The 27337-nt window shown below is 39.0% G+C and overlaps 1 protein-coding gene across 2 annotated transcripts in view; it reads right to left on the reverse strand.

Annotated features, from left to right (window-relative positions):
- LRP12 (LDL receptor related protein 12) overlaps positions 1-27128 on the reverse strand; it is a 44985-nt gene extending 17857 nt beyond the window's left edge. Inside the window, exons 1-2 of one of the 2 annotated variants that reach the window (XM_042462976.1) lie at positions 26694-27127; positions 5762-5818 (exon numbers count right to left, since the gene is read on the reverse strand). In XM_042462976.1, coding sequence (XP_042318910.1) covers positions 5762-5818; positions 26694-26787 — 151 coding nt within the window. In that variant the 5' untranslated portion in view covers positions 26788-27127. Of the gene's footprint in view, positions 1-5761; positions 5819-26693 lie in introns of both variants that reach the window. The other variant, XM_042462977.1, reaches the window with a different exon arrangement.
- Positions 27129-27337: the final 209 nt, after the last annotated feature.

The raw sequence follows: 27337 nt of genomic DNA on the forward strand, positions 1-27337 counted from the left end.
TTCATTATCTATAGAATACTGGAAAAATATTCATGAGAAAATGGTGGAGATATTATCTATCAATATCCCTTTAGATCCGTTATTATTTTTGCTTAATATGACCAATAAATTAGATAATGTGATAGAGAAGAAATACTCTAGGATAATTTTATATATGATTACATTGGCTAGATTATTATTTGCACAATGTTGGAAAAATCCACAATGTCCTAAAATAGAAGTTTGGTTATCTAAATTGAAAGAAACAAGAAATCTTGATTTGTTAACAGCCGCTTTGCAGGATAAGGCGATGGAAAATGTGATAGAAGAATGGTATCAGGTAGATCAATATTTGAATATATGTATATAATAGGTACTTTATAGGCATACGCCAGCAATTAAATCCGGCATTGGAAGGGAGATTTGGAAGTTGGTGGATAGTAAGATGAATAATTGGTATAATTATGTGTTATTTTTGATTTATGATGTTTGTATATATGTCTTTTTGTACATATATGTATATTTGTCTTTTATATTTCAAATAAAGATTTAAAATTAAAAAAAAAAGAAAAGAAAATGCATATGTAAAGGAACAAGATGTGGGTATTAATCAAAAAACTTTTTTACAGTATTGTTGAAGTTATGACGTTGAAATTTATACCTAAAGTAAAATAAAGAGATTTATGTTTGATAACACATGAAAACTTTTTAAAAATGGGAAAAATGCAACCCTCAGAAATTTAGAAATCATATCTTCCATCAATTCAGCAGCAGTAATTTCATTTTATGCAAGATTTGGTTTTTTAAAACTACCCATTAGGTGGTGCTCTTTTCCCATTACACTTTAGAAGTTTATGTTTGTTTTATCAAAGTACTCAAACAAACTCTTTGGACACAGGTTATGGAGAGTAAATAAAAGTTTCTAGAGGGAAAAAGGAATATCCATGAAAAAAGTATCACCATGTACCACAGTACTCAACTTCATTCATTAAAAAAAAAAAACGCTTAAAATACACAAAGGCAAGTCATAAAAGGCTGATGTCAAAATGCAAGTATTTGTCTTAAATACAGAGGAATAGGTCAGGGAGTTTAAAGCCAAGATGTTTATAAAAATATTCATCAATAGGCCAACAGTGTCATTAGAAACCCATAAAATCACAGTAACCTCTTCTAAATCTACACACACAAAGCTGCTAGGAACCAAGGGAATAAAGACAAAACAGATACACCAAATGCAATCTTCCTTTCCACCTGCTACTGTTCTGCCCGTTCTGACTTGGATGCTAGAGAGATCCAACATCCAAGGCTAGTGGATGCTGCCTTGGTTCCTGCTTGTCCAGTGTTAATGGATATATTTCAACCTCTATAGCCCAAGAATGTGGACAAGATCCTTTGAGAAATGAGACAGTACACATGAGCTAGATTCTTCCCTCTTTGGGCTTATCAGAAAGGCCAAGGGGGACAGGCTGAGTAATGGGAGTGATTAATGCTTCTCTGAAACAAATTATGTGCCTAAAAGAGGAAGTTGTAAAAAAAAAAAACCAACCAGTTTTGAAAGAACTTCCTAGATCTCACTCCATTTGATCATTACTGACTAGTCACTAATACTCCATTTTTGGGCAAAGTAAGTATAGGAATATGCAGTTACTTCCCAGCCCAAGGGCTACTGGATGGGATAGATTATTTAGAATTATTTCTATCTGGTTTAAGGCCCAGTTATGGGGCAGAAATGGTTTAGGCACCTTGGCGGACAACCATCATCAGGAAGTAGTCAGGGGGAGTGTGTGTCTATTGTTTCTATTGGACCTTGGTGATCTTTAATACCACCAACCACGGTATCCTTCTGAGCTGCCTTACTAGGATGGGACTTGGAAGAACTGTTTTGCAGTGGCTCTGGTTCTTCTTAAGGGGTGAACCGAAAAGGTGCTTCTTGGTGACTCTCACTTGACCTCTTAGCTGGTTGCTTATTGAGTCCCTTAGGGCTGGGCTCTTTAATATGTACATGAAACTGCTGCCAGAGGTTGTTCAGAATCTTAGTGTTTGGTGCCATCAGTATGCCTTCTATTTCTCATTTCCAAACAAATCCAAGCTTTAAAGTGGGGCCTGCCAGCAATAATGGACTGGATGAAGCAAACTGAAGTTTATCCAAGCAAGACAGATATGTTCCTAAGGTCAACTGAAAGACAGATCAGAGATTTGGGACTCAGCCCATGCTGGATGGGTTACATTTCCTCTGAAGATACAGATGAAAATTTACAGTTTTGATGTACTCCTGGATTCACCCCTGAACCTTGGTTTCTGTGGCCTGCAATGCACTTGGCCAATTAAAACTATATAGTACCAATTACACCATTCCTAGGGATGCCCGCAGTGACACACGCCTTGGTTACATCCCATTTGGAGTACTGCAATGCACTTTACATGGGGCTGACTTTGAAGAGCATTCAGAAACCTCAACTGGTCAAAGGGACCGCAGCAATATTAACTGGGAATGGTTACAGGGAGGGTACTCACTTATCACAGTACTTCACTGACTACCAGTCTGTTTCTGAGCATAACAGAAGTGCTGGTTCTACTTCTATAAAACACTACATTGCTTTGTTCAGGCTATATGAAGGGTCATATCTTCCCATATAAGCCTGCCTTAAATCTATAATATTCAGCAGCCACATTTCTCTCAGTCTTATCACTCTTGCAGGCATGTTCAGCAGCAAGATTGGAGAAGGCCTTCTCTGTGGCTGCTCTACTCTGGAACTCCTTTCAAGGAAGGCTAGGCAAGCTTCCTCTTTGCTGACTTTTCATCACTGTGTGAAGACTTTTTTGTTCCATGATGTAAAAAAATAAATCAGAAACACAAATCCTCATGGATACATACGAATTTACATGAAATGCAGGTGATCCACACCCAATTCATGTTCCACATCCCAGCTACAGGCTGAATAAAAAAATCATAGATCCCATAAACTGCTGTGACACCACAATTAAAAAAAAGTCTGAGGCATAGATTCTCATGGATCCATATGATTTTTACAGAGGATCCAGTTGACCTACACTCAAATCATGTCTCACATATGCAGGCAGAGAACACAGTCACAGATTCCTAAATGTCTGTGCCACCATGAAGCAAAAACATGGACCTGAAGCACAAATCCTCACTGATCTCTAAGATTTTTATGTAGGATTCGCCCTTATATTTGTATGTAGTAGGAACATGGAATGTGGGAAGCATTAATCAAGGAAAGCTGGAAATCGTAAAACAAGAAATGTAATGCACAATATAGCCATAATTGGTTAGTTAAACTGGACATGTGTAGGACATTTTCTCTAAGATGAACTGGATATGTGAAGGACATTTTCACTAAGATAAACTGGATATATGAAGGACATTTTCAATAAAATTATTTCACAGTGTTTTTACTCTGGAAATGAAAAACACAGAATAGGTATGCAAAGGGATCTTGTAGCACTTTTGAGACAAACTAAGGTGCAGTACAGACCACTGAAAAATGGCAGCCTGCCGGCGCCTGTTTTTACTCCAGAGGGACAATGCAGCCCTCAAACTGTGCGCTGTCGCTCTGGAGTAAAAAGAACCTGGGAAAACTGGGTTCTTTTTCCACCGGCATAGTTACATCGCAAGTGCACCAATGGCGTACTCATGATATAACTGGCGCAGCACGACATGCGGGACGCCGCCATTATAGTGCCGTCAGTATGTGCTAGGGTTAGGGACTGTGCAGTTGTGCCGCTGCCGCCATGCCACAAAGGGCCCGTCTGTCCTGGGCCTAAGAATAAATGGGATGGCATTAAGATATAGCAAAAGCAGTCAGGCAATACAAAGTTTGTCTAGGGTCTAAAACACACTGCAGAGATAATCCTGTCTGAGACAGCTTTAACTGCCTTGGCTCAATGCTAGGGAATTCTAGGAGCTGTAGTTTTGTGAGACATTTAGCCTTCTTTAACAGAGAGTTCTGGTACCACAATAAATTACAATTTCCAGGGTTCACTAGCACTGAGCCAGAGCAGTCAAAGCGGTCTCAAACTGGATCATTTCTTCAGTGTGTTTTGAATCAGTAACACAGCAAGGAAAATCTATTGGTAGAACTGCAATCCAAGTTTATGCTCCACCACAGTGGCAAGATGAGGAAGAAAGATTTTCCATGAGTGTTAAGGAGGAAATTGATCACATATAGAAACAGGAGATGTTGATAATTACAAACAATTGGAATGCAAAAGTAGGAAACATGGAAGATTCAAATATTGTGAGAGAATTAGGCCTAGGATAAAAAAAATGAAGGAGCACAATTGATTAAATTTTATGAGCCTAACAGTTTATTCATTGCAAATATATTCTTCAGGCAACCAGAGATGACTGTACATATGGATGTCGCCAGATATACAATACAGAAGTAAAACAGAATAGACTGGAAGCAGAAGATGGAAACGCTAGTTACATAGTTATGTGTATGTAACAGGTACAAATAACAACTGATACAGTTTTAAAAGGAATTATTGTCAAATTATGACCCACACCTTTAGTCTTTTCTTCAAAGTTAAAAAACATTAGAACTATTTGGCAGAAAGATCATCATGGTGTTTTCACATGCAGAAAATATCAGTATGAGAGGTGTCATAGTAGATGTTTAGTAATTTACCAAGATTGTGTCAATATTCACCGTCTATGAAGCATTGCTTAATGTTGCTTTGGCTGTCTCAGAACCCAGTGGAATAAGATAGAAAGATCATAGTACTAGAGCTTCTGGAAGACCACATTTATTATCACTCTTGAACTATCTGACTGTACATTTAAGATCAGCAATGGAAGCTCTACTTCTTTGTCTGCCTTTGAGGATAGTTAGGCTGGAAAAACAAGGGGGATGCCATTTTCAGAAGAGGCTCCATGTATCTGGAAAAAGCTGTCACTTAGTATCTCTCAGGCTTCCTCCTTACAGGTTACTGAGAAAGCTCTGAAAGTCCTTTTTGCTAGATTTTTTTCCTATTGTGTTTTATTAGACTGTTTTTGTTTTTTATAGCTATAATGTTGCATTATATTTTAGTACTATCTGTGCAACATGTATTTTTTATTATTGCTGGTGTTTATTCATGGCATTAATTAGTTTGGCTGTGTTATTACTATATGGGATTTTATTATGTAAATAACTTTCAGAGGGCTTTGGCTTTTAAAGAAAGACTATAAATATTTTAATCAAGGTAGTCCATCTGTGTGTGTATATGCTAAGGGACTGACCTTAAGCAATTATCTTCAGGCTTTTTCCTCAGTGACAAAGAGGAGTGGATTGGGGTTAACCTTAAGGACATGGTCAGTATTCCATTAGTATTGTGCCAAATTATTTCTAGTATGAGAAGAACTGTGTAGCAAGATGAAAAGCAGTTCCAGATGTCGTTTAAAGTCTCATAAAACAAAATGTGTAATATGGCTACATTTGTTACTGATAGTAATATTTCTTTTAAAAAGAATTTTTCTGTAAATTTCTTTTCACAGAACTCTGCTGTAGGAAAAATCAACAGGTTAACTTTTCTCTTTAAGTTTTGTATGGAATATAATTAAACATTTTGAAAGGAATAATCTGTTCACAAGCATGGAGGTATCAAATTTATCTTATAAATTTTTTTCCATGTTCCAGTTGCTTCATTCCTTATTACATGCTGCAAAAGGCAGTAATAATTTTTAGAGCCAAATATCTCTTCATAAGATACCAGGTGGCTTTCAATATTTACTATATAAGTCATGCATGAAATTTAAACATTACAAAAAAAGACTTACCAGTTGAGACTTCTGAAATATGCACATTTTCAGAATGTTCTGCAAGAGCACTGTTTCCTAAAATTAAACATAATGAATAAACTAATTTCCAAGATATTTTTTTAAAAAAATCTTCAGATACAGTACTACAGAAAAGGAGAACAAAAACTAAGCTACTTTAATATTCAAATACTTCAGGTCCAGGGACCTCTTCGACTACTTTTTAAAGAAAGTCTACTTGGGAGGTGGAGTTAAAATGATTATATAATCAAAATACAAATGGATGCTATGTCTCATACTGAGTAAGCTAAATGGAGGACTGAAGATGCATCAGAGCTTCATTAACTGAATAGTTAAAGATTTCAATTGTTTTGGTCCCTTTCACTCTTTCAGAAGTTCATTTCTCTTTCATTCCTCTTCCAACTAGAGATTAGTAGAGTGTGAAAAATAGTAGGGTGTGAAAAAATAAAAACAACACAAAACAGAAAAAAATAATTGACTAGAAGAATGTTCAAGCAAGACCTACATCCTTTCTAGTCTGTCTGGGAGGAATTCTGACAAGTTATGCTTCTTACATGGTAAGCATAAGCCAAACTTTTAATCTTACCATTCCATTTTAATGCAACTTATTTATGGTATCATAATGCCATAGTATCTCTAGGGTCAGCATGCTGGTAGTATCTGTCATGTAGAGAAGTAACATTACAGTGCGCCTACGTTTTAAACAGGTGCTGCATACGCGGCTTTCAGCATATGCTGAAAGCCACACCGGAAAAGCCCCTCGCGCGTCCTGGAAGAAGTAACGGGGCTCCAGCCCACGTGGATTTTCCCTTATGCAGAGGGATCCGGAATGGGTCCCCGCGTAAGGGGAGGGCCCACTGTATTGTATATACTCGAGTATACGTTGATCTCATGTATAAGTCGAGGGCAGATTTGGGGGCCAAAATTATGGATTTTGATATGACCCGTGGATTAGTTGAGGGTAAAATTTAGGGACAAGTTACAAAGGATATAAAGGATGAAGGAAAGGAAAACGCTGCCAAAGAAATTACAAAATTCTAGCAGGCATAATTGTCTGTGCTCACCCTGAAAACTGGATGAATGAGAGAGCTGATGGAATGTGGAATTAGGATTCACCATGCCCAAAATGGCCGGCATTGGGGACCAATCACAAAATGGCCAATGTTGATCCATTTCACATAAAGGCAAAATGACAATGCTAAATGATAAGTGCCCCAGATCCTGCATTCAACTCAAAGGGGTCTGAGCCATAAGCAGACTCCCCCCTTTGAACTCACCGTTTTCTCTCTTATGATCCAATGAATAAAGGTTTGCCTTACGATTTGCCATAAGTGGGAAACGACTTTAAGGCAAACGCCACCATCACACATGGTTCACAATACTGAAAATCATTCAAAATTAACAAATGTTTATATTTCAATGGAAGAATGTCCAACAACCTAAGGATAATATAAAGAACAATCCATAGGAGAATAAAAGCACTAGGAATCACTAAAACACAGACAGATATATACGCACAGGAGACAAGTATCACAGATCAGGAAATAGATCCAGAAAATCTTGACTTGTTTTAAAACAGCACCATCTGTTCAATTTCACAAAATGAAATAGATACCAAGGGCTTTAATTAAAAATAAAAAAATAAAAATAGCATGAGTGTAATCCAGAATGCAGCTGAATTAATTTCAGGCAAATTTATTAGTACACTATTTCTAGAGACAGCCATTATGAATTTTATGGAAGAGAGCCTGCTAAAATTAGACAGCACAGAATATTAGAATTTATTCTAATCAGAATTATAAAATGTTGCTAACCTGCAGTTTGTAGGATGGTACATTGCCAGGTTTAAAGGATGCTAGGAAAAAGAAACAATTTCTACACTGACATTCAGTTTGCTACAAATTACTAGACTTTTCAGTTTCATAATACTGTGTCAGGAAAAAGTATGGGGAGGTGCTGAAAAATTCATAGCAGAACCCACTTCTCAAAATAAGAGTGTAATTTTGTTACTACAGTTGGAAGAGTGTTCTTTTGTAATGTACGCTGCCAATTTACAGGATTGTAACTCATAATTCATGAGCAGTTGGCTATACAGAAGCTGCCAGCCAAGGAGCTGCCAAAATGTTAGACTGCTTACCAGAAACAAAATTAAGTGGATACCTCCAAGCTGATTTTGTAGCATTTTTCAGAATGACTCATCACTTTTGATGAAACATGGCTACATGACTATAATCCAGAGATCAAACAACAGTCCTTTCAATGGTAGCATCTCGGTTCTTTATTGCTGGAGAAATTCAAAACTCGAAGGTCAATTGGAAAAGCCATGGGCAGTTTTTTTGAGATAAGGAATTATGACTGATTATTGTCAGAAGGACCAAACAGTTAATGCAGAATATTACTCTAACTTGCTATGCTAGTTAAAGAAGGCATTCAAAGAAAAAATGGCGAGGGGAGCTGTGGAAAGTTATCTTTTTGCAGGACAATGTACCTGCTCATGGACTGGCAAGATGGATGTTTTGAAGAATTTGGAGTTTGAGTGCACAGATCATCCACCCTACTCACCAGATCTTGCTCCATCTGGCCTCCTGCATGCAAAGTCTGTGTTCTATCACTTATTTTTGCAGGTTACACTTCTTGATTGGGAGTAGGAGGCAGAAAAAATGCAGTGAGAGGTAGAAATGGTCCAGTGGTTTAGATGTGCAAAAAATCATTCTGCATATGCTCTGAGATTTTCTATAAAAAATTAGATTAGGAATCCTCTACCCTTAATTAGAATCATAGAATCATACAATCATAGAGTTGGAAGAGACCACAAGGGCCATCCAGTCCAACCCCCTGCCATGCAGGAAAGCCAAATCAAAGCATCTCCGACAGATGGCCATCCAGCCTCTGCTTAAAGACCTCCAAGGAAGGAGACTCCACTACATTCGAAGGGAGTGTGTTCCACTGTCGAACAGCCCTTACTGTCAGGAAGTTCCTCCTAATGTTGAGGTGGAATCTCTTTCCCTGCAGCTTGCATCCATTGTTCCGAGTCCTGTTTTCTGGAGTAGCAGAAAACAAGCTTGCTCCCTTCTCAATATGATATCCCTTCAAATATTTAAACAGGGCTATCATATCACCTCTTAACCTTCTTTTCTCCAGGCTAAACATCTCCAGCTCCCCAAGTCGTTCCTCATAGGGCATGGTTTCCAGACCCTTCACCATTTTAGTCACCCTCCTTTGGAAACGCTCCAGTTTCTCAATGTCCTTTTTAAATTGTGGTGCCCAGAACTGGACACAATATTCCAGGTGGGGACTGACCAAAGCAGAATACAGTGCCACTATTACTTCTCTTGCTTTAGTCACTTAATTCAGTGATTAAATTTTACAGTGATCCGCTTATTGCTATAGTTACAATCAGTGTTCTCCTCGGACTATATAAATCACTTCCTACAAATCTTTAACAAATAAAGCATCTGGTGACTGAGTGAAGTGTTATGTGCTGGTAGGGGCAGAAAGAAAAGAGCAGTGCAAATGAGTGACAAACTGAAGTGAAGGTGTAAGATGAGATCTAATTGTGGGTCAGTCTTCACCAGACTGACAGTTCCCAAAGGTGCTGAGTACTCACCAGTGCCAGACAACGATCTTATTTTGAGTTTGTAGTGTATTTTGGAGGAAAATTCCAGATTGGAGAAATACAATATTAAAAGGAATGAAAGAGACTTTTTGAAGGAAGAATTTTTAGAAAGTGCTCCCCTAATTCATTAGTGTCAATCCTATGGCCTTACCGTTTCATTAATGAGTTAGTGGATAATAACCTAACAAAGTAAACATATTTGATTAGAATTATTAATGTTTGTGTTAGTGAATTAATTTTCCAATTTCTAACACTTGACTGCAGTCAAGAAATCAAAAGAAGACAAGCAATGAGAATGGCAGCTATGAAAGAACTAGAAAAAATCCACAAGGAATAAAGACATACAATTGAGCACCTAAGTTAGAATTGTCTAAACCACTGTATTCCCAATTACCAGGTACGGATGCAAGAAATGGTCACTAAACAAAGCTAACAGAAAGAAAATCAACTCATTTGAGATGTGGTGCTTGAGAAGAGTGCTAAGGATACCATGGACAACAAAAAAGACAAATAAATGGTCCTTGAACATAGAATCATAGAGTCAAAGAATCATAGAGTTGGAAGAGATCACAACCCCCTGCCATGCAGTCTATCCCTGAAAGATGGCCATCCAGCCTCTGTTTAAAGACCTCCAAAGGAGACTCCACTACACTCTGAGGGAGCATGTCCACTGTCAAACAGCTCTTACTGTCAGGAACTTCCTCCTAATGTTTACGTGGAATCTCTCTTCCTGTAGCTTGCACCTACTGTTCCATGTCCTATTCTCTGCAGCAGCAGAAAACAAGCTTTCTCTGTCCTCAATATGACATCCCTTCAAATATTTAAACAAGGCTATCATATCACCTCTTAACCTTCTCTTCTCCAGGCTAAACATACCCAGATCTCTAAGTCTCTCCTCATAGGGTATGGTTTCCAGACCTTTCACCATTTTAGTTGCCCTCCTTTGGACACGCTCCTGCTTGTCAACATCCTTTTTGAACCATGGTGCCCAGATTAAGATTGAACTCTCCCTGGAAGTAAAGACGACCAAACTGAGGCTGTCATACATCATGAGAAGGCATGATTCATTTGAAGAGGCAAGGAATGCTAGGAAAGGTAAAGGGAAGTAGAAAGAGAGGAAAACTGCATGGCAGATGGATAGACTCAATTAGGGAGGCCACCGGTATGAATTTACAGGAGCTAAACAGAGCACTGGAGTATGGGTTGTATGTGCTTGGGTTGTGGAGATGTCTCATCCAGAGCACCACCATGACTTAGGTTTGACACAAAGGTAACAATAAACATTATCAAATTAATTTTCAAAGCTACAATTCCTAGTTCTATGCATACTAATAAAATTTCTAATTTGGAAAAAACTCAAATGAAATATTTCCATCTTTATTCTCTCAAATGCAAACAGAAAAGGAATGAAGGAGAAATAAAATTATAGTTAAGGCCTTCATCTGCACATTTGCTGTTCTGAATTTCCAAGTGATATTTAACAATCAAATACTGTCCAAATCATAAAATACTGTATATACCCATGTATAAGTCACCATAGAAATTTTAGTCATAAAACTGACCCAAAATACCTAGGTTGAATTATCCACAGGTCAATGTAAGTACTGTACTTTAAATCTTATCAAAACAGTTACCATTCCCTTCTCTGAGTAGCATGGTGAAAGTTGAGAGCTTAGTCCATCATGGGAGAACCTAAAAGAAGCACCGACTCCCTCTACTCTCTTCTCTGTGGCACTACTTCTGACCTTTTGAAATGCCTGGGTGGGAAAATGGTGATGTTGGTAGCTCTTTTGACCTTGTCTTCAAAGGAGTGCCAAGAGGAACCGAGCTTCTTAGGATGTTTATGTATGTTTCTCAGCTCTTCTGGGTTAAAGTCAGGCAAAGTTGTCACAGTAAAAGCTATAATCACTGCTAATGCAGTCACCATTTTCTTTTCTTTGCCTTTTCATCCATCTAGCTGCCTCCTGCACACATTGCACACCCACTATTTGCCATAGTTCCCTCCTCATCCATCCAACCATTAAAGTGTGCACAGTTATGTCTGCCAAAATTTTGTACGTTCTTTAGCATTGTTTTTCTTTGCTTCATCCTTTACATCCTTTGTTTGTTGCTGTTGTTGTGTACCTCCAAGTCATTTTTGACTTATGGCAACTTTCCCTGGGATATATCAAAATCCATAATCTTGGTCCCAAAACCTGCCCTCGACTTAAACTTGAGGACAACTTACACCTGAGTATATACAGTAAATCAGAATCTGTTTCTCTTTCATATTACCAGTAAGGCTTCATATTACTAAGAAAGGCTTCTCACGTACAAACATACAAGTGCAAATATTCTGGATGAGATTGCATATATGTTTATGTTGTGCTGTTAAAGTAAACACAGCTCTCTATTATAAAGGCCTACCGCACTTTCCACGCAATAATCTTTAGTGTGCTATTTGTAAAGAAAAGTGAAGAGTATATTATAAATAAAACTCATGTATTACTTAGTTTGAATTGATCATTAACAATAAAAAAACCCAAACAAATTCATGTATTTGGATTATGATATAATTTTAAAATTATTTTTAATTCATATCCTGCCTTTCCACCAATATGGGACCCAAAACAGCATATAGTGTAAGTTAAAACATAGTTAAATTTATGAACTTTGCCTATCAGTTTATAAAGAACTGTGAAATAAAACCCTCAGGAACTGTTTGGATCAAATGTTTTATCTTTCAATAGTATTGTTGTGGCTATTGCAGCATAATCCTATCTTCGGGATCTTATTACCTCTTCTGTGTACTTGCACCTTTATTACTCTCTTTCTTGTTGTATTAGTTCCACTCTGCATGCTTTTTCATTATTATTGTTAATTTTATGAAAACCCGGCTGTATCTGTACTGCAGAAATAACCCCATTTGACACGACTTTAACTACCATGGCTCAATGTTGTGGAATTCTGGGAACTGCAGGCTGTTGTGGCACCTGAGCTGTCTGACAGATAAGGCTAAATGTCTCACAAAACTACAGGATTCACAGTCATGCCAGTTAAAGTGGTGTCAAACTGGATTATTTCTGCAGTGCAGATACAGCCTTAATGAAATTTTAACTTAAAAAGTAGGGTGATGGCAAAAATAGTATTTGTAACAAAAAATATGGTTAAAAGTAAATTCTGTTTATAATTATTGTCTTTAAAAGCTGCAATTTTGTTATAGAAAACATACTAAATTTATGCCAAATCAAATTATACAGAATACATTTTATAGTCCTAAAATAATAAAGTAGATAGAATCACTCAAATCTCAACTAAGAACTAGCACCTTTCTCCCCCGCCCCAAACCTCTTACAGAGAAGTTATTGAAATTAAAAACAGGAAAAGTTTGGTAACCTTCCCTGAGTTTCATTTTCATTTCAAGAAAAATAAAAATGCATGTGTTCTTTCCTCAAAATAAAATTTGTGATGATTCACCAACTGGATTGCAATCAGTCTCTTTTGTCATCAAGTGATATTTTAGTCTGTGCTGTGCTATGAAGAGAAGACTACGCAGCTTCCTCCAGGCAATCTTTTATCCAAAACAGCTACTTCAAAGTAATAACAAGAATCAAAATGCTAGTTACGATCACCTGAGTTTGTATGACTAGCTTCATAAAATGAATCTCTTGTCCTACTTGGGATACTAATACGTGTTCCCCTTTCTAGTTTCTTGGCTGAATTCATGGACAGATATGTCTGGCACAGTATACCTGTTTGTTGTTGTGTGCCTTCAAGTTGTTTCTGACTTATGGTGGGGTTTTGCTGGCAAGTTACCAACTGCTTAAAAGGTTGCAGAAAGAAACCAATGGAAATCATGTCACTTTTTCAAAACCAGCTAATTTAATTCTTTGGGCAGTTTGTGAGTCCTTGGACAATTCTAGAGTAGATAACTGTCTCCCGGACCCAATGAAGTTGTCCACCCCATATGGACCTCTCAAACCTTTGGCAAACCATTTCTTAGTAAATGGAAATCTAAAACCAGGACTATTATTTTCCTAAAAGGAAAGAGGAAAGGCTGTCAAAACTACATGTTGAATGGGCATATGGATACTGCCCTGGATGATCTCTGGGAAAAGGAAATGGCACAGGTGATGATTAATAGTTGTAAAGGAAAATGCAACTATATGCCATGTGTTTCCCAGTTAGTTATCAATAATAAAATCAAGAGTCAGAACAATGGCCAAATCTGGAGCTACGTTTGCCGTATTATATCATCAGCTTTTGAAAAATCTGCTTTTGCGGAACAAGATTTTTATTCCCCAATGGACAATGACCATAATTAAAAAAACACAAACTTTTCTAGCCTACTTCATAATAAACTCTGCCAAGGAACTCAAGTTGTTGACCAAGCAGCAGAGTCCAAGATTTTTAGATGAGGATGGGCAACCTGTACCCTTTGGCCAACTTTCAAAACCTTCTGAAAATGATCAGTTCAGACTTCCAGATACAGAAGTCTCCCAACAATTAGTGGGACAGAGAAGAAGAAAAAATAAAGGGCGTGGAGAAAGATTTACTTCACCCATTTTTAATCTCTAGCTTCATCTATCATTCCCAGGCAGCTGTCAGACTACCTTCATCCACAGAAAAAAGTTCCCACCACTGGTTTAGATCACCAAGATAAGTCCTGGTATGTCTGCTTCACAAATATCTGTTGTATTAGTTGTTCACTACACAGATCTCTTGTCTTCTTCCAGCAACCCAGCCCAGACAACTAAATTATTATCTGATTCAAAAGAAGCATCAGTAGCAACCATTTAAAGTCTCACTTCCTCCCATCGCCAATTTTATCCTCCCTCTCATTTAAATCAACAGGAAAAACTCAGAGCTCTGGGAATGGAGTGTTTTGTGAATGCTTGCTATTCAGCTTGTGACTAAGTTTTTCCAAAATAAAACGATATAATTCAAACAAGTGCTTATATAAAAAATGCTTTAGTCCAGCCAGATTGGAAAATACCCACATCTGTCTTTAAGAACTATAAACTGGGTGTACAGAACACAGTTCACATTTCCCCCACAAGTTTTCTTTTCTTTTGAGAGGCAGATATTTTATGATAAGATGCTATTTTGTTAACTTGAAAATCCTCCTGGTTATTGGAGAAGTTAAAATACGTTAACTCTGTACATATGTGCTGGTACATGCTTTGTATTTTTTGTTTTTATCACCTTGACATTTCCACCTTAAGAATCCATTTTGTCCCTGAATCATTATCTTAGCCTCCAGTTTCATTCTTCATAATTCTTTCCTTTTCCACAGCTCCATGTTTCCAGATGATGGTATCCAGAGAGAAAATTTCACTTGATGATAAAATATCTACAGAATTCAAAATCTGATTCCAGTCTTAACATGACCTCTGAGCTCCTGTTTTTCATGCCTTCTTGGGGACTGCAACACATGTTGCTATTTTTTCAGTCCAGTGGTGGTGGTCAAAAGGAACTCAAAACCAATTGGGAATTGCAACCAAATTCTTGAATGCAATCAGTTCAGCTTTCCCTTTAAACCCCCTCTGGATAAAAATCTATCTCGTTTTTTCTCTTCCTTTTTTCCAGTCTCTTTATCTCTCTCAGATCCAAAACTCGCTCCAGAAATAATCCAGTTTGAGACTGCATTAACTGCCCTGGCTCAATGCTAGGGAATCCTGGGATTTATAGTTTATTTTGGCACAAGAGCTATCTGACAGAGAAAGCTAAATGTCTCACAAAACTACAGTTCCCAGAATTCCCTAGCACTGGACCATGACAGTTAAAGCAGTCTCAAACTGGATTATTTCTGCAGTGTGTTTTGGACCTGTGTATTTTCTTTGTAGCATTTTCTTTTCTTAGTCGTGGGATCTATAAAAAAAACTCTTCCTAAAGACTCTTCCTTTTCCGCTGTCCATTCCGCTGTATGGTGCCCCTTCAGCTCTGCATCATCTGGATGCAGCGCCAGAGTTGCGCCATGATGCCCTGGGGGCGGAGTTAGGGCATCCAGCACCAGGACGCTGCACTCTGACTCCGCTCACAGGCCGGCACAAAGTGCAGGTCTGTACAGGGCCTAACAAGCTGTTTGGGAGGCCAGATAGCAGTAAGCTTCATACTACAGTACTTGGAAAAACTCTGCTAGAGGGTTAATTGAGCACACAATAGTTTCAAGGCTTCTCTGCTGCCTTCACTGCTTCACAGGAGGCAGATTTATGTTCACTCACTATGTGGCTATGTTTATAATCAATTCCATGTAAAAACTACTCTGGCTAATGTCTGAGCTATCACAACACCTATTTCTTTGGAAAACCTTGCAGCTACTTATACTGCATATTGCCAGAGTAGATACTTCTATGACAACATGTCAAGAGTTTTCAACAAACCATCAAACCTATTTTAATATTATCTTAAGTTAATGCTAGCTAAAATTGGCTATCTTTGAATATAGCTTCATGTGTAATAAAACTAGGAAAAAAAATCTATGGATACTAAATTCACTATACTAATCCAAAGCTGTAAAATTTCCAGAAATGTTGAAGTCATGTAGAGATGTTTTACCTACTTTTTGGGACAGGGTACAAATATTCAGAAAAATTGGATATGATATTACATTAGCATCCTTTACAGACTGAAAGGTACTTTGTTTTTTTCCCCCAGGAACATAAAATTAATTATATACACAATAAAATATAAATATTTAATTTTGTTTAGCAAACAATTACTGTGCTCATTTTAATGTTTTATTACAAATATAACTATAAGGTGCTGAACTGTAAGGAACCTCTGGTTTTGCCACTATACAGTGGGCCCTCGCCTTACGCGGGGATCCGTTCTGGATCCCTCTGCGTAAGGCGAATTCCGCCTATGCTCAAGCCCCATTGTAAACAATGGGGCTCGTGCACGGCGGCGCAGCGGCGTGCGGGGCACAACAGGTGTGCGTGCCCATTCAATTGAATGGGATGCGCCGCCCCTTCTGCCCTGCATGTGCCCCGTGCAGGGATGTAGCCAAGGGGGGGGGGATCTGGGGGTCCGGACCCCCCCCTTCCATTAGAAAAATGAATGGTGTGTGTTGCTGCGCCGCCGCCCCCCAGCCCCCATTATAATGGTGGCACTTAGTCTGGACCCTCCCCTTCCTAAAATCCTAGCTACGTCCCTGCCCCGTGGCTTGAGCGCGTATGCTCAAGCCACGTAAAGCACACCCGCGTATGACGTGGGCTCGCTGTATTAAGAACAGGCAAAAACCAATAAAAACAGAGGGGTAAAACCAGAATTTGTCTACTGACATCCATCTTTTAGCCTGGCCACACTGCTTTTAGAAGAGTGTATCAGTACAATCAACAAACAAGAAATTTTTTATTGAACAGCTAAGCAAGCTATATAAAATTAGAAAGTATTTCTCTGCTCCTAGCCGAAGTCTATTTTTGTTCGGTTCCTCAACACTAATCACAACTTTTCCTCTCTAGCAAGGAAAAAGCACAGCTCCTTTGAAGGTGAGTGGGTGGCTATGGCTCTCAAGTCTGAAGAGAGGATAGAGTGAAAGGGGTTTTTCAACCATAAAGGCAGAATAATAGATATCAAATGCCTGGATTTGCTATTGAAACTAGAAGTAGCACAGGGATATAGTCCCTTCTGTCCGTGTGGTGTGTCTTTCAAGATGCTAGTATGAAAAACACTTTAAAGTCACCAGATCATGGCTGATTTTGGAAACTAAGCAACTTCAACCCTGAATACCAGATACTGTAGGTTATATTTCAGAGGAAAGAACTTGCAAAACCACCGAATATTCTTTGCTAAGAAACCCCTATGAAATTCAGTGTCACCATAAATCAACATGTGACTTGAAGGCGTGTGTGTGTGTGTGTGTGCACATGCGCACACACACACAATAACATGACTGAAATTACTGGGTTGCCATAAGTTGACTGGTGACTTAAAGACACATACATACACAATGAATTAGTCCTATTTCTCCTTTTCTATTGCTTTCCATACCTGTACTTTAACCAAAATAATCTCATATGAACCATTCCCTGTGCTTGCTTCTTTTGCCATGGAACTGCCTTTCAAATTTTATATCTTAAGCCATCAAACAAGTGAGGAATTTGTTGCACTTTATGTTAATAATAATAATAATAATAATAATAATAAAATTTGTTATTTATATACCGCTTTTCCATGGTGATCAAAGCAGTTCACAGGTTCATCAAATACACAATATATCTATACAATTAGTCATAATATCAATACAGATAAAACCGCGAGTACATGTGTAATTAACATGCTCTTGGCAAAGTATGACTTCCAACAAATATCAGGGTAGTTGAAATCTCCCATTACTACTACATCTCTCCTTTCTGAATGTGTGGTCAACTGTTCCAGGAAGACATCATTCAACTCCTCAGTCTGCCTTCGGGGTCTATAGTAGACCACCACAATTATATCTCTGTCATTTCTTTCCCCCTTAATTTTTATTCAGATGCTCTCAACCTGGCTTCCAAGAACACATCTACTTCCTTAACTGAGATATATGCATACTATAGGCCTGTAACCTGACAAAGTTAACTTGCCACCTGAAAACAGGAAAATGTTGCCATCATCATGACCTACACTTCATATTAAGCATGCAAGTGCTAACATTAATTTATGCCAAACCTGAAAGCTTTAAATACAAATGCAGTATAGGCTAGTGTTAAGCATATTTAGCCAAAATAAATCAGGAAAACAGGAAACAATGCTAAACAATATTAAAGTCTCATCCTACAGCCCGCACCAAAATGTGCAATCATGCTTGCCATCATTTACTATTGGGGGATCTGGAATCAAAGTTTAAGGCAAGACAACATATACCGTTGTAGCATACTTTTGATGCTATACCTGCCACTCAGTCAAGTTGCTGTGGTACAGAAGCAGCTGAAGAGTTTTTCCCCCAACTCCCTATTTCACAACTGACATGTCATTTACAATGATGGCAACCAAAAATGTTGACAGTTGTGCTTCGCTACTGGCGCTTTAAAAGTATGTTAATTATTGACACATCTTAACAACACAATGAATTTCGTTAGAACCATCATGAAAAGTAACACCCGCATTTTTATAATTGCTGCAACTGGTGGTTCAGGGAGAGAATTTTGAAGAGCAGAACTTTGAATAATAATTGGTGAAATCCCAGAAGCACTGTTTCAAATTAAATCCCATTGAAATTAATATTTACTACCATAGAAAGCACTCAGAAGTGGAGTCATGTTATAAGAGGGCAACAGTGCAAAATCTGAGAAGCCAACAGCAGAAGAGATCTTTTTTTAAAATATTCTTCCTTATAACATTTTTTAAAAGGCTTCCAGTGAAAAGAGAGTGGAATTTTAATAATTACACATCTTTTGCTAAAACTGGTACAATAGATGAACTTTGTAGGTCATAACCACAGCAACATATTTAACAGTCTAACAACTATACCTAGCGTGTAGGTGGCACATAGATCTTCAACAAAACTAAACAAATGCATAAAAGCTACAGATCTGCCTTTCTTAACAGGCAAGTATGGCCCCATACAGATAGGCCAAAATAAAGCTGTTTCGGGTCTCTTTGGAGGTATGCTGTTTAAATGATGCAAGCATACTAAGAGTCTGGAAGCTGTGCCAAAGCCACGATCCAGTCCTAAGGACTGGAGCGCAGCTTTGGCACTGCTTCCGGAATCTTAGTGCACATGCATCATTTAAACAGCATAGCTCCAAAGTGACCTGAAGCAACTTTATTTTGGCCTATCCGTATGGGGCCTGCCTATATGACTTTAAAATAGAACTTTAAAAAAGAAGCATAGCCTCAAACCTGAAAGCAAAGATTTAATATACTGGATTCTACCAACATGATATGGTTAACACACATTCCAGGTTTGTGGTTCATACTATGGAACCGCATCTATGTGCATCTCTGCAAGTTCCGTTGCTCACATGTCAGCACTCAAATGAAGATGGCGTTGATGATGTGAATGTATCTGAAGTACATTCAAGGCATGTAGAGTTTTATCCTGTTTTACCCTAGGTTGATTCGCATAGTTTATTCACACAGCCAAGAAAGTGAATCTTTTAGAAAAATTTGGAAAACCTCCCGATGTTGATTATCCTGGGCTAAGTGGGTTTTTGGTAGCCCCCTCCCACAAACATAATCAGATGCATTTGAAATGCATGTCAACAACAAAGATTCAACTCAGATTCTAACTGGATTATTTTCATCATCTGAATAACCCCACAGTTGCAAAGACATGTTGTATCATCAGTAACAGTGATCCATACAACATTATTCACTTCAACTTTGGATGCATAGAAAAAAGGAATAAAAGTAATCGAAGCTAAAAAGAAGTGTTAGATCTTCTGTGCTGCTTTGTGTCTCCTCTGGAAACTATAATTACCAAATTTTACTGAGAAAAAGTAACTGTTAAACCATTTTAAATCTGCGGTATACATATGACCTATACAAAGACAGTTGCTACTTTCCCACCAGGCTTGTGAAAAGAGTTCCTACATCTTCACTGCCATGAACTGCTGGGGATGCAACTCGCAAAGGAAATTACAGCCAGCAGATATATAAGGCATCACTTCTCATGCATATGGCGAAATTGGGTCCATGGAACTCTTCCTGGGATGTATAAAATGAGATGCTTAAAAAAATTGTTCTATTTAGAGACATAACGGCTAGTGGGGAGGAAATGGGGAAAATGCTTGTGTGGGGAAAATGCCTTCCATTCAATCTCATGACTTTTCCACTTTTCCAATGGATAAGCTGGAAATTTAGGGAAATAATGGGGGGGACCCTCTGAATGAAACGCTTTATCTTTTGGAATGAAATGCTTTTAAAGACAATTCCTCCCTACTCAAAAATTATCTATCAACAAAAATTTCAACAAGACACTACAACTTTAGAGAATAATTCCTGTCCTAAATATGCTATGAGTCCTTAATATTGAATTGTATGAAATTGTTTGTGTTTGTCAGTAACATTTATTTTCCACAAACTATGTGGTTTCAATTGTTCTACATTCTTGCTTCCTAGTTCTCAGATGCTAATAATTTAGGTTAAACTCAGCTACTTTACTCCAAAGGAAGCACATATGGGTTCAATCTAGGCCAGTAATTCTCAACCTTGTCAGGGATGATGGGAGTTGTAGCTCTTCACCTCTGGCTCAAACTCACCACCTGGTTGTGCACCGCGCTGACCAGTTTTGGCCAGTGGTTATAGCTTAGCAAGAGTTACAGAGAATAGGCTGAAGACCCTGACAAACTCTCCAAGCCTTCTCACTCTACTTCCACAGAAGTCTTCACCCTTCTTCAGGATCCAGCTGGTTCTTGTAGCTTCACCCAAGACACCAGACAACTCAGTAGTCTTAAATAAAAGATCTACTTTATTCTACTATATACAGCTCCAAAACTATCCAACACAACAATACTACTCACTACTACCCACAAAATACATTGGGATGCATAGTCATTATTATAGTCAATGCATGATACCACCCACTGTTGTCTGTTTCCACCCAGTAGGCGTGTACATCATTCTCATTGGTTCTCTTGGTTCATCCTACAATTAATGATTTCATCATCTCAGCCTTGACCACTTAACAATTGTCAGGTGTGTCCAATTATCCACTTTACATTTCTTGTCCTTGGCATTCAGGATTTCTTAATTCCATTACCTATTACACCTGTGTGGTTCCCAGTTGGCTTCTGCTGAGTCACCCTGACTCTCACATACATGTTTTATTTCATTTACTGTATATCCCATGTTGCTTTTTCTTTGACAATCCTTTGGTCCACCATATATCTGAGATTTTGCCTCCCTTAATTCCTGGGCATTTGCCATATTAGCTGGGACTTTTGGGAGACAAAGTCCAGAACATGTGGAAGACCAAATGTTGCCCTGTTTATTTTGCCTTGCCTTAAACTTTGATTCCAGATCCCCCGATACTAAATGATGGAATATATGAATTTATACTTCGGTGAGGGCTGTAGGATGGGACTTTCAATATTATTTAGCATTGTTTCCTGTCTTCCTGCTTTATTTTGGCTAAATGTGCTTAGCACTAGCCTATACTGCATTTGTATTTAAAGCTTTCATGTTTAGCATATATTAATGTTGAGTACCACAAGTCTATACCTACAAGGGAAGAGTATCTTAAAGCATATATGATATCTCCATGATACATATGCTCATGTAGCAAAGGGTCCAGTAGTTGCAGCTCTTTCTATTAGGAGGTATATTTACCGGTTTGCTTGGACAAAATCAAGGTGTTTACATTTTGAAGGCTGCAGTCATGTGCACATGGGAAGCAAGTTCCACTGAAGACAATAGGTCTTACTTCTGAGTGCCTTTTAGGAGTTTATCACTGACACTCTGTAATTTATGAATGTACTGTATATAATTAGTTTTCTGAAATTCATAAGTACAGTGGTACCTCGGGATACGAAATACCCAGGTTACGAAATTTTCGGGATACGAAAAAATCCCATAGGAAAACATTGTTCCGGGTTACGAATGTTTTTTCGGGTTACGAAAAAGTGCAATTTTACATGGAGAGTTATAAATGATACATTATACGCTGTTAAAATGGTAACATTAGTTTAGGTTTTATATGAAAATAATGTTGTACACATTTCAATTTCCAAAAAAATGCTTGGTCAGACTTCCCTTGACCAAGACAAAGCCCCAACTACACAAGACAAAGTGGCTTTTCAGGCCTACAAAATTTTCCAGAAATTGTACACCTTACATTAAGAGGACGTACAGCCTTGTTTAAAATCATATGTGATTCTAATATACATTAAAGATTGCACGCATAACTTTTTGCTCATGATTTTGTTGGGCTAGAACTGATTTTCTACTTAAGGGGGGGACAAAGTAAAAAGTAATCTCACCATAATATGTCACATATTATCCACCCAATTATGATGTTTTATAACTATAAATCCAATAGCATTAAAATTTATTCCAACACACTTTTTCTAGTAATGATCAGGCTTTCTTCTTAAACTTTTGGGAACTTGGCTTCAATCCAGCACAGCTAAATCTGTAGTGGTTCATGATTTTTGGCTTCAAGCAAGTGCTTGTGTTTAGTCTCCTTGCATATACAGGCAAAGAAAACAGAAACCCCTTAATTTCACATCTGTCAGCTTGGCTGTAAGCAGATATGATTATATGGTGCAAAAGGTATATGGAGTGCAAGACTACAGATTTTAGATTATGCCTCTAGGTAATATAGTCTTCACATATTAGCACACCAGCATATTAACTGCTATAGCAATTAATTAGTATGCACTTTAGTTCAGGAAGGGCATGACTGGCAAATGAGAAGCTTGAATTAAATAGTGAGTTACCATCTGTGTGCAACCTGCTTACTAGAATGATCAGATTCAAATATGTTTTAAGATCTATATTATTGATTTATAAAGTTCCTTAAATGCTATCTCTACATGAACATAGAACTTAGAAAAGGTTCACAATTTGGAAAAAACTTCCACAAACATTTTGTTTCCAGATGATGGAAATGAATTCATTAGGAGGATCTGAGCCTTGTTATCACCATGCTTTTGATTTACCTGTTGGATCACCGAATCTTGACAAATTTATACAATGCAATGTAAGTTGCATGAATTTTCTCCTTTTGTGCATACTCTTAATACTAGTCTCTCTGACAGAGAGGGCTAAATATCTCACAAAACTACAAATCCCAGAATTCCATTGCATTGAGCCATTACAACAGTTAAAGTGGTGTTAAATTGCATTATTTCTGCAGTGTGGATGTAGCCTAAAAAGGAAGTAGCCACGCTGGCAGCAACCGCTGAGCAGGCCCCATCCTGTGTTCCTGAGACGTGTCTGGAGTGTGGTGGGCCAGATAGAAAGGATTGCCCTGTGAACTCAAAATCAAGCAGGCTCATATAGGAGAACAATCCAAGAAAACTGGACCCCAGTCATATATTATGCTTAACTTGTCATTTCAACACAAGTGGCATCTGTTTACATCTTACATTGCATCCTATTCAAAAGTATGGGTAGAAGGGAAGCTTTTTATGGGGTGGAATGGAAATCCTATTTAAATGTATTATTTTTTGTATTTCTTTAAAATTGTAAACCACTTTGAGTTCCAACTTCAGTAAAAAAAAAGAAAAAAAAAGGGAAGATATGATGTTCCAAATGAACTGCTACAATCTACACTGACAGAATAAACTCTAGTGCTAACCAGCATATGTCAACAAATGTGGAAAACAAAACGGTGGCTATCCACAAAAAAGGAGACATGAAAGACTGAAACAACTATAGGACATATCACTGATTTCCCATGTGAGCAAAATTATGCCCAAATTCTGCAACATAGACCCCAATAACAGAGGTCCAAGTGGGGTTCAGGAAAGGAAGAGGTGTTAGGGACCACATTGCAAACATATGATGGCTAATGGAGAGCACCAAGAATTCCAAGAGACAATCAGAATAGACTATAGCAAAGCTTTAGACTGCATAGCTCATGAAAGACTATAGAACACCCTCAAAGACATGGGAGTGCCAACACGTCTGATAGTGATGATGAGGAATCAATACTCAGGACAAGAGGTACTGTCAGAACAGAACATGGGAAAACAGAACAGTTCCCAATTGGCAAAGGAGTCAGGCAAGGCTGCATCCTTTCACCCTATCTGTTCAATTTGCAAAAAATATCATAGGAAGGGCAGGCTTGGACACAGCAAGAGGAAGAAGATACAGTAAAAGGAAGGAATATCAACAATCCATAATACTAGCAGAAAACATCACAAACGTGGAACAACTACTAAGGAAAATCAAGGAACAAAGTGCAAAGGTGGGGTTACTGATGAACATAACGAAAACAAAAATAATAATGCAGGAGGAGCTACACAAATTCAAACTTGACAATGAGGAAATTGAAAAAGAGTTCCTGTACCTTGCATCAAACATTAATCACAATAGGGACTGCACTCAACAAACAGAAGACTAGGAATGGAGAAGGCAGCATGAAAGAACTGGAAAAGATCCTAAAGAGTAAAGATATACAATTGAGCACAAAAGCTAGAATTGTACAAGCCATTGTATTTCCTGTTACCGTGTATGGATATGAGAGCTGGAGAGTTAAGAAACAAGATAGGAAAAAAAAATGCATCTGAAATGTGGTGCTGGAGAAGATTGCTGACAATATCGTGGACAGCCAAAAAGACAAATAAGTGGGTCCTAGAACAGATCAAGCCAGAAATCTCCCTGGAAGCCAAGATGATGAAACTGAGGCTGTTGTACTTCAGACACATTATGAGAAGGCATGAATCATTGGAAAAAACAATAATGCTGGCAAAAGTGAAGGGAAGTAGAAAGAGAGGAAGGCCACATTCAGTGATGCCCAAACTCTGGCCTTCCAAGTGCTTTGGACTTCAGCTCCCAGAATCCCAGAGCACTGGACAAGATGGCTGAGGCTTCTGGGAGCTGAAGTCCAAAACACCTGGAGGACCAGAGTTTGGGAATCATTGTACGGATGTACAGTGGGCCCTTGATATCTGCTAGGGTTTGGTTCCAGAAACCCTGTGGATACCAAAATCTCTGTGGATGCTCAATTCCCATTAAATACAGTGGCATAGTAAAATTGTGTCCCTTGTATAAAAGGGCAACATCAAGGTTTGCCTAAGGGAATTTGTATATTTTTAAAGGTACTGTATTTTCAAGCCGTGGATGCTTGAATCCATGGATAAAAAAATCCGTGGATGAGGAGAGCTGATTTAACTCTATTAAGGATGTTGCAGGTATGAAGCTGCAGGACCTAAGCAAAGCAGTGGAGGACAGGGAGTCTTGGAGATGTCTCATCCACAGGGTCAGCATGAGTCGGGATTGATTCAAGGGCAGTTATCAAAGACAAAATAAATAATAATACTGTAATCACAATCATCATCATCCCCCAAGTGCAGCAAGGCCCTGTCTGTTTTAAAAGGGAAGGCTTTGAGTCGATACAAGGAAGCAAACTGCATTGTCAACTTCTATGATTTCCCACAACTCCCAGGACCAGACAAGACACATCACATCCTAAAGCGTGAATTGGCAGACACAACACACAAACACAGAACAAAGAGACAGACAGCTGGCCCAAGCCAAGGTCCCAAGCTACCGTTTAAAACAAAAGCTGGGCTTTTTGGAAGTGGCTGTTTTGCAGAGATGCAAAACCATCAGCTTATTCTTGACCTGGATGTGGAAAGGAGACACTCCAGCAGCAGCAGCAGCAGGAAAGGGCTTGTTTTGAAGACTGTTTTGAGGCTTCTCTCCCCATCTCCTTCAGAAGGAAATAAACAAGAACTGGGGGATGGCGGTGGATGGAAAAATAAATGTGTTTCCCCTCCTAAGAAGCAAGTAAGGGGGAAGATGAAGGCCATTTTGTCTCTCCACCAACCCAGGGTGGCCAGACGCCCTCCTTTTCCAGGATAAGTCCTACAATTCAACCTTGTGTCCAGGACAGAGGGACCAGACATTCTCCCTTTCCCGGACACGTCCTACATTTCAGCCTTCTGTCAAGAAGGAATGTCAAAACACTCCATTCTGAGCATGACTAAGAAGCGTGAATTGACATTTCCATGAGTGTTGTTTTTTACCTTTTATTGGCCATGCCCTCCATTTTTCTTGAATGTCCTATATTTTGCGGTGCTTTGTCCTCATTTGCCGTTAGGACTTCTGACCACCCTGCTTCAGGAGAAATTTCAAAACGTCCTCCACTTTCAGCAGGACTAAAAAAACATGAATTTACATTTATATTATTAGTGCTTTTCTTTACTTTTTCTTGGTCATGTCCTCCATTTTGCTGCACTTTGTCCTCCTTTGAGATTAGGACACTTGTGGCCACCTTGCCCTTAAGGGTGGCCATATGTCCTCATTGCAAAGGAGGACAAGGTGCCACAAAATGTAGGATGTTCAAGAAAAAAAAAGGAGAGCGCTCCCAAATTAAAGCTAAAACACTAATATAATTGTAAACGCCTGCTTCTTAGTCCTGCTCAAAATGGAGGGGCGTTTTGGCATGCCTCCAGGACAGGAGGTGGAAATGGAGGACAGGTCCTGGGAAAGGAGGACATCCCACATATTAGAAATGGAGAAATTGGGGATATTAAAGAGGGGGGAAGCTAACAACACTCACATGAATATCAACATAATAAGTGGAGAATTGTTAATATTACTATCAGGTTTTAGTGCATATTTATGTCCCTCCTTCCTTTAACTCCCCTTTGAGAGTCGGACAGTTTGAGGGGCTTTTGGTGGTGATGGTGGGGGCTATACATATCCCATGATGGCTATACGATCCCATCCCTTCCTTACCGCAGGAGGAGACGACGACCACCACCAGGAGCCCGAGGAGCAGCGCCGACCTCCAAGCAAGGGACCCTTTTGTGCTCGGGCAGGAAGAGGCCATAACACCGCCACGGGGAGCAGGAGGCAGGGAGGAGGAGGAGGAGGAAAGGGCCTGGGCCTGGGCCTCGCCGCCTCAACGGGGAACTCGGGCCCCGACGGCCGCCGCCTCCTCCTTCCCTCCCTCCCGAGCCGCTCTGCTCTCCTCAGCCGCCCGCCGCCCGCGGAGCCATGAGCCGCCGCCGCTTGTGCTGCTGCTGCTTCCACCGCCGGCTTCGGCCTCCTCTCTCTCTCGCCTCCTCCTCTTGCGCCTGCGCATTAGGATTAGAAACACAAGGCCAGCAGCCACTCTTTCCCTAAGAATAAGAGAAGGCCTCCCTCCCTCCATGGAGGAAGAGGAGGAGACTCAGTCAGGCCCCAAACACACACTGCAAGAATAATAACAATCCACTTTTGAGGCCTTGGCTCACTGCTAGGGGACGCTGGGAGTTGTAGTGTGTTGTGGCACCAGAGGTCTCAGAGGGAAAAGGCTAAACGTCTCATAGAACTACAGTTCCCAGAATTCATAGAATCATAGAGTTGGAAGAGACCACTAGGGCCATCCAGTCCAACCC

The sequence above is a fragment of the Sceloporus undulatus genome, chromosome 4, assembly GCF_019175285.1.
Source record: "Sceloporus undulatus isolate JIND9_A2432 ecotype Alabama chromosome 4, SceUnd_v1.1, whole genome shotgun sequence".
NCBI lineage: Eukaryota > Metazoa > Chordata > Lepidosauria > Squamata > Phrynosomatidae > Sceloporus > Sceloporus undulatus.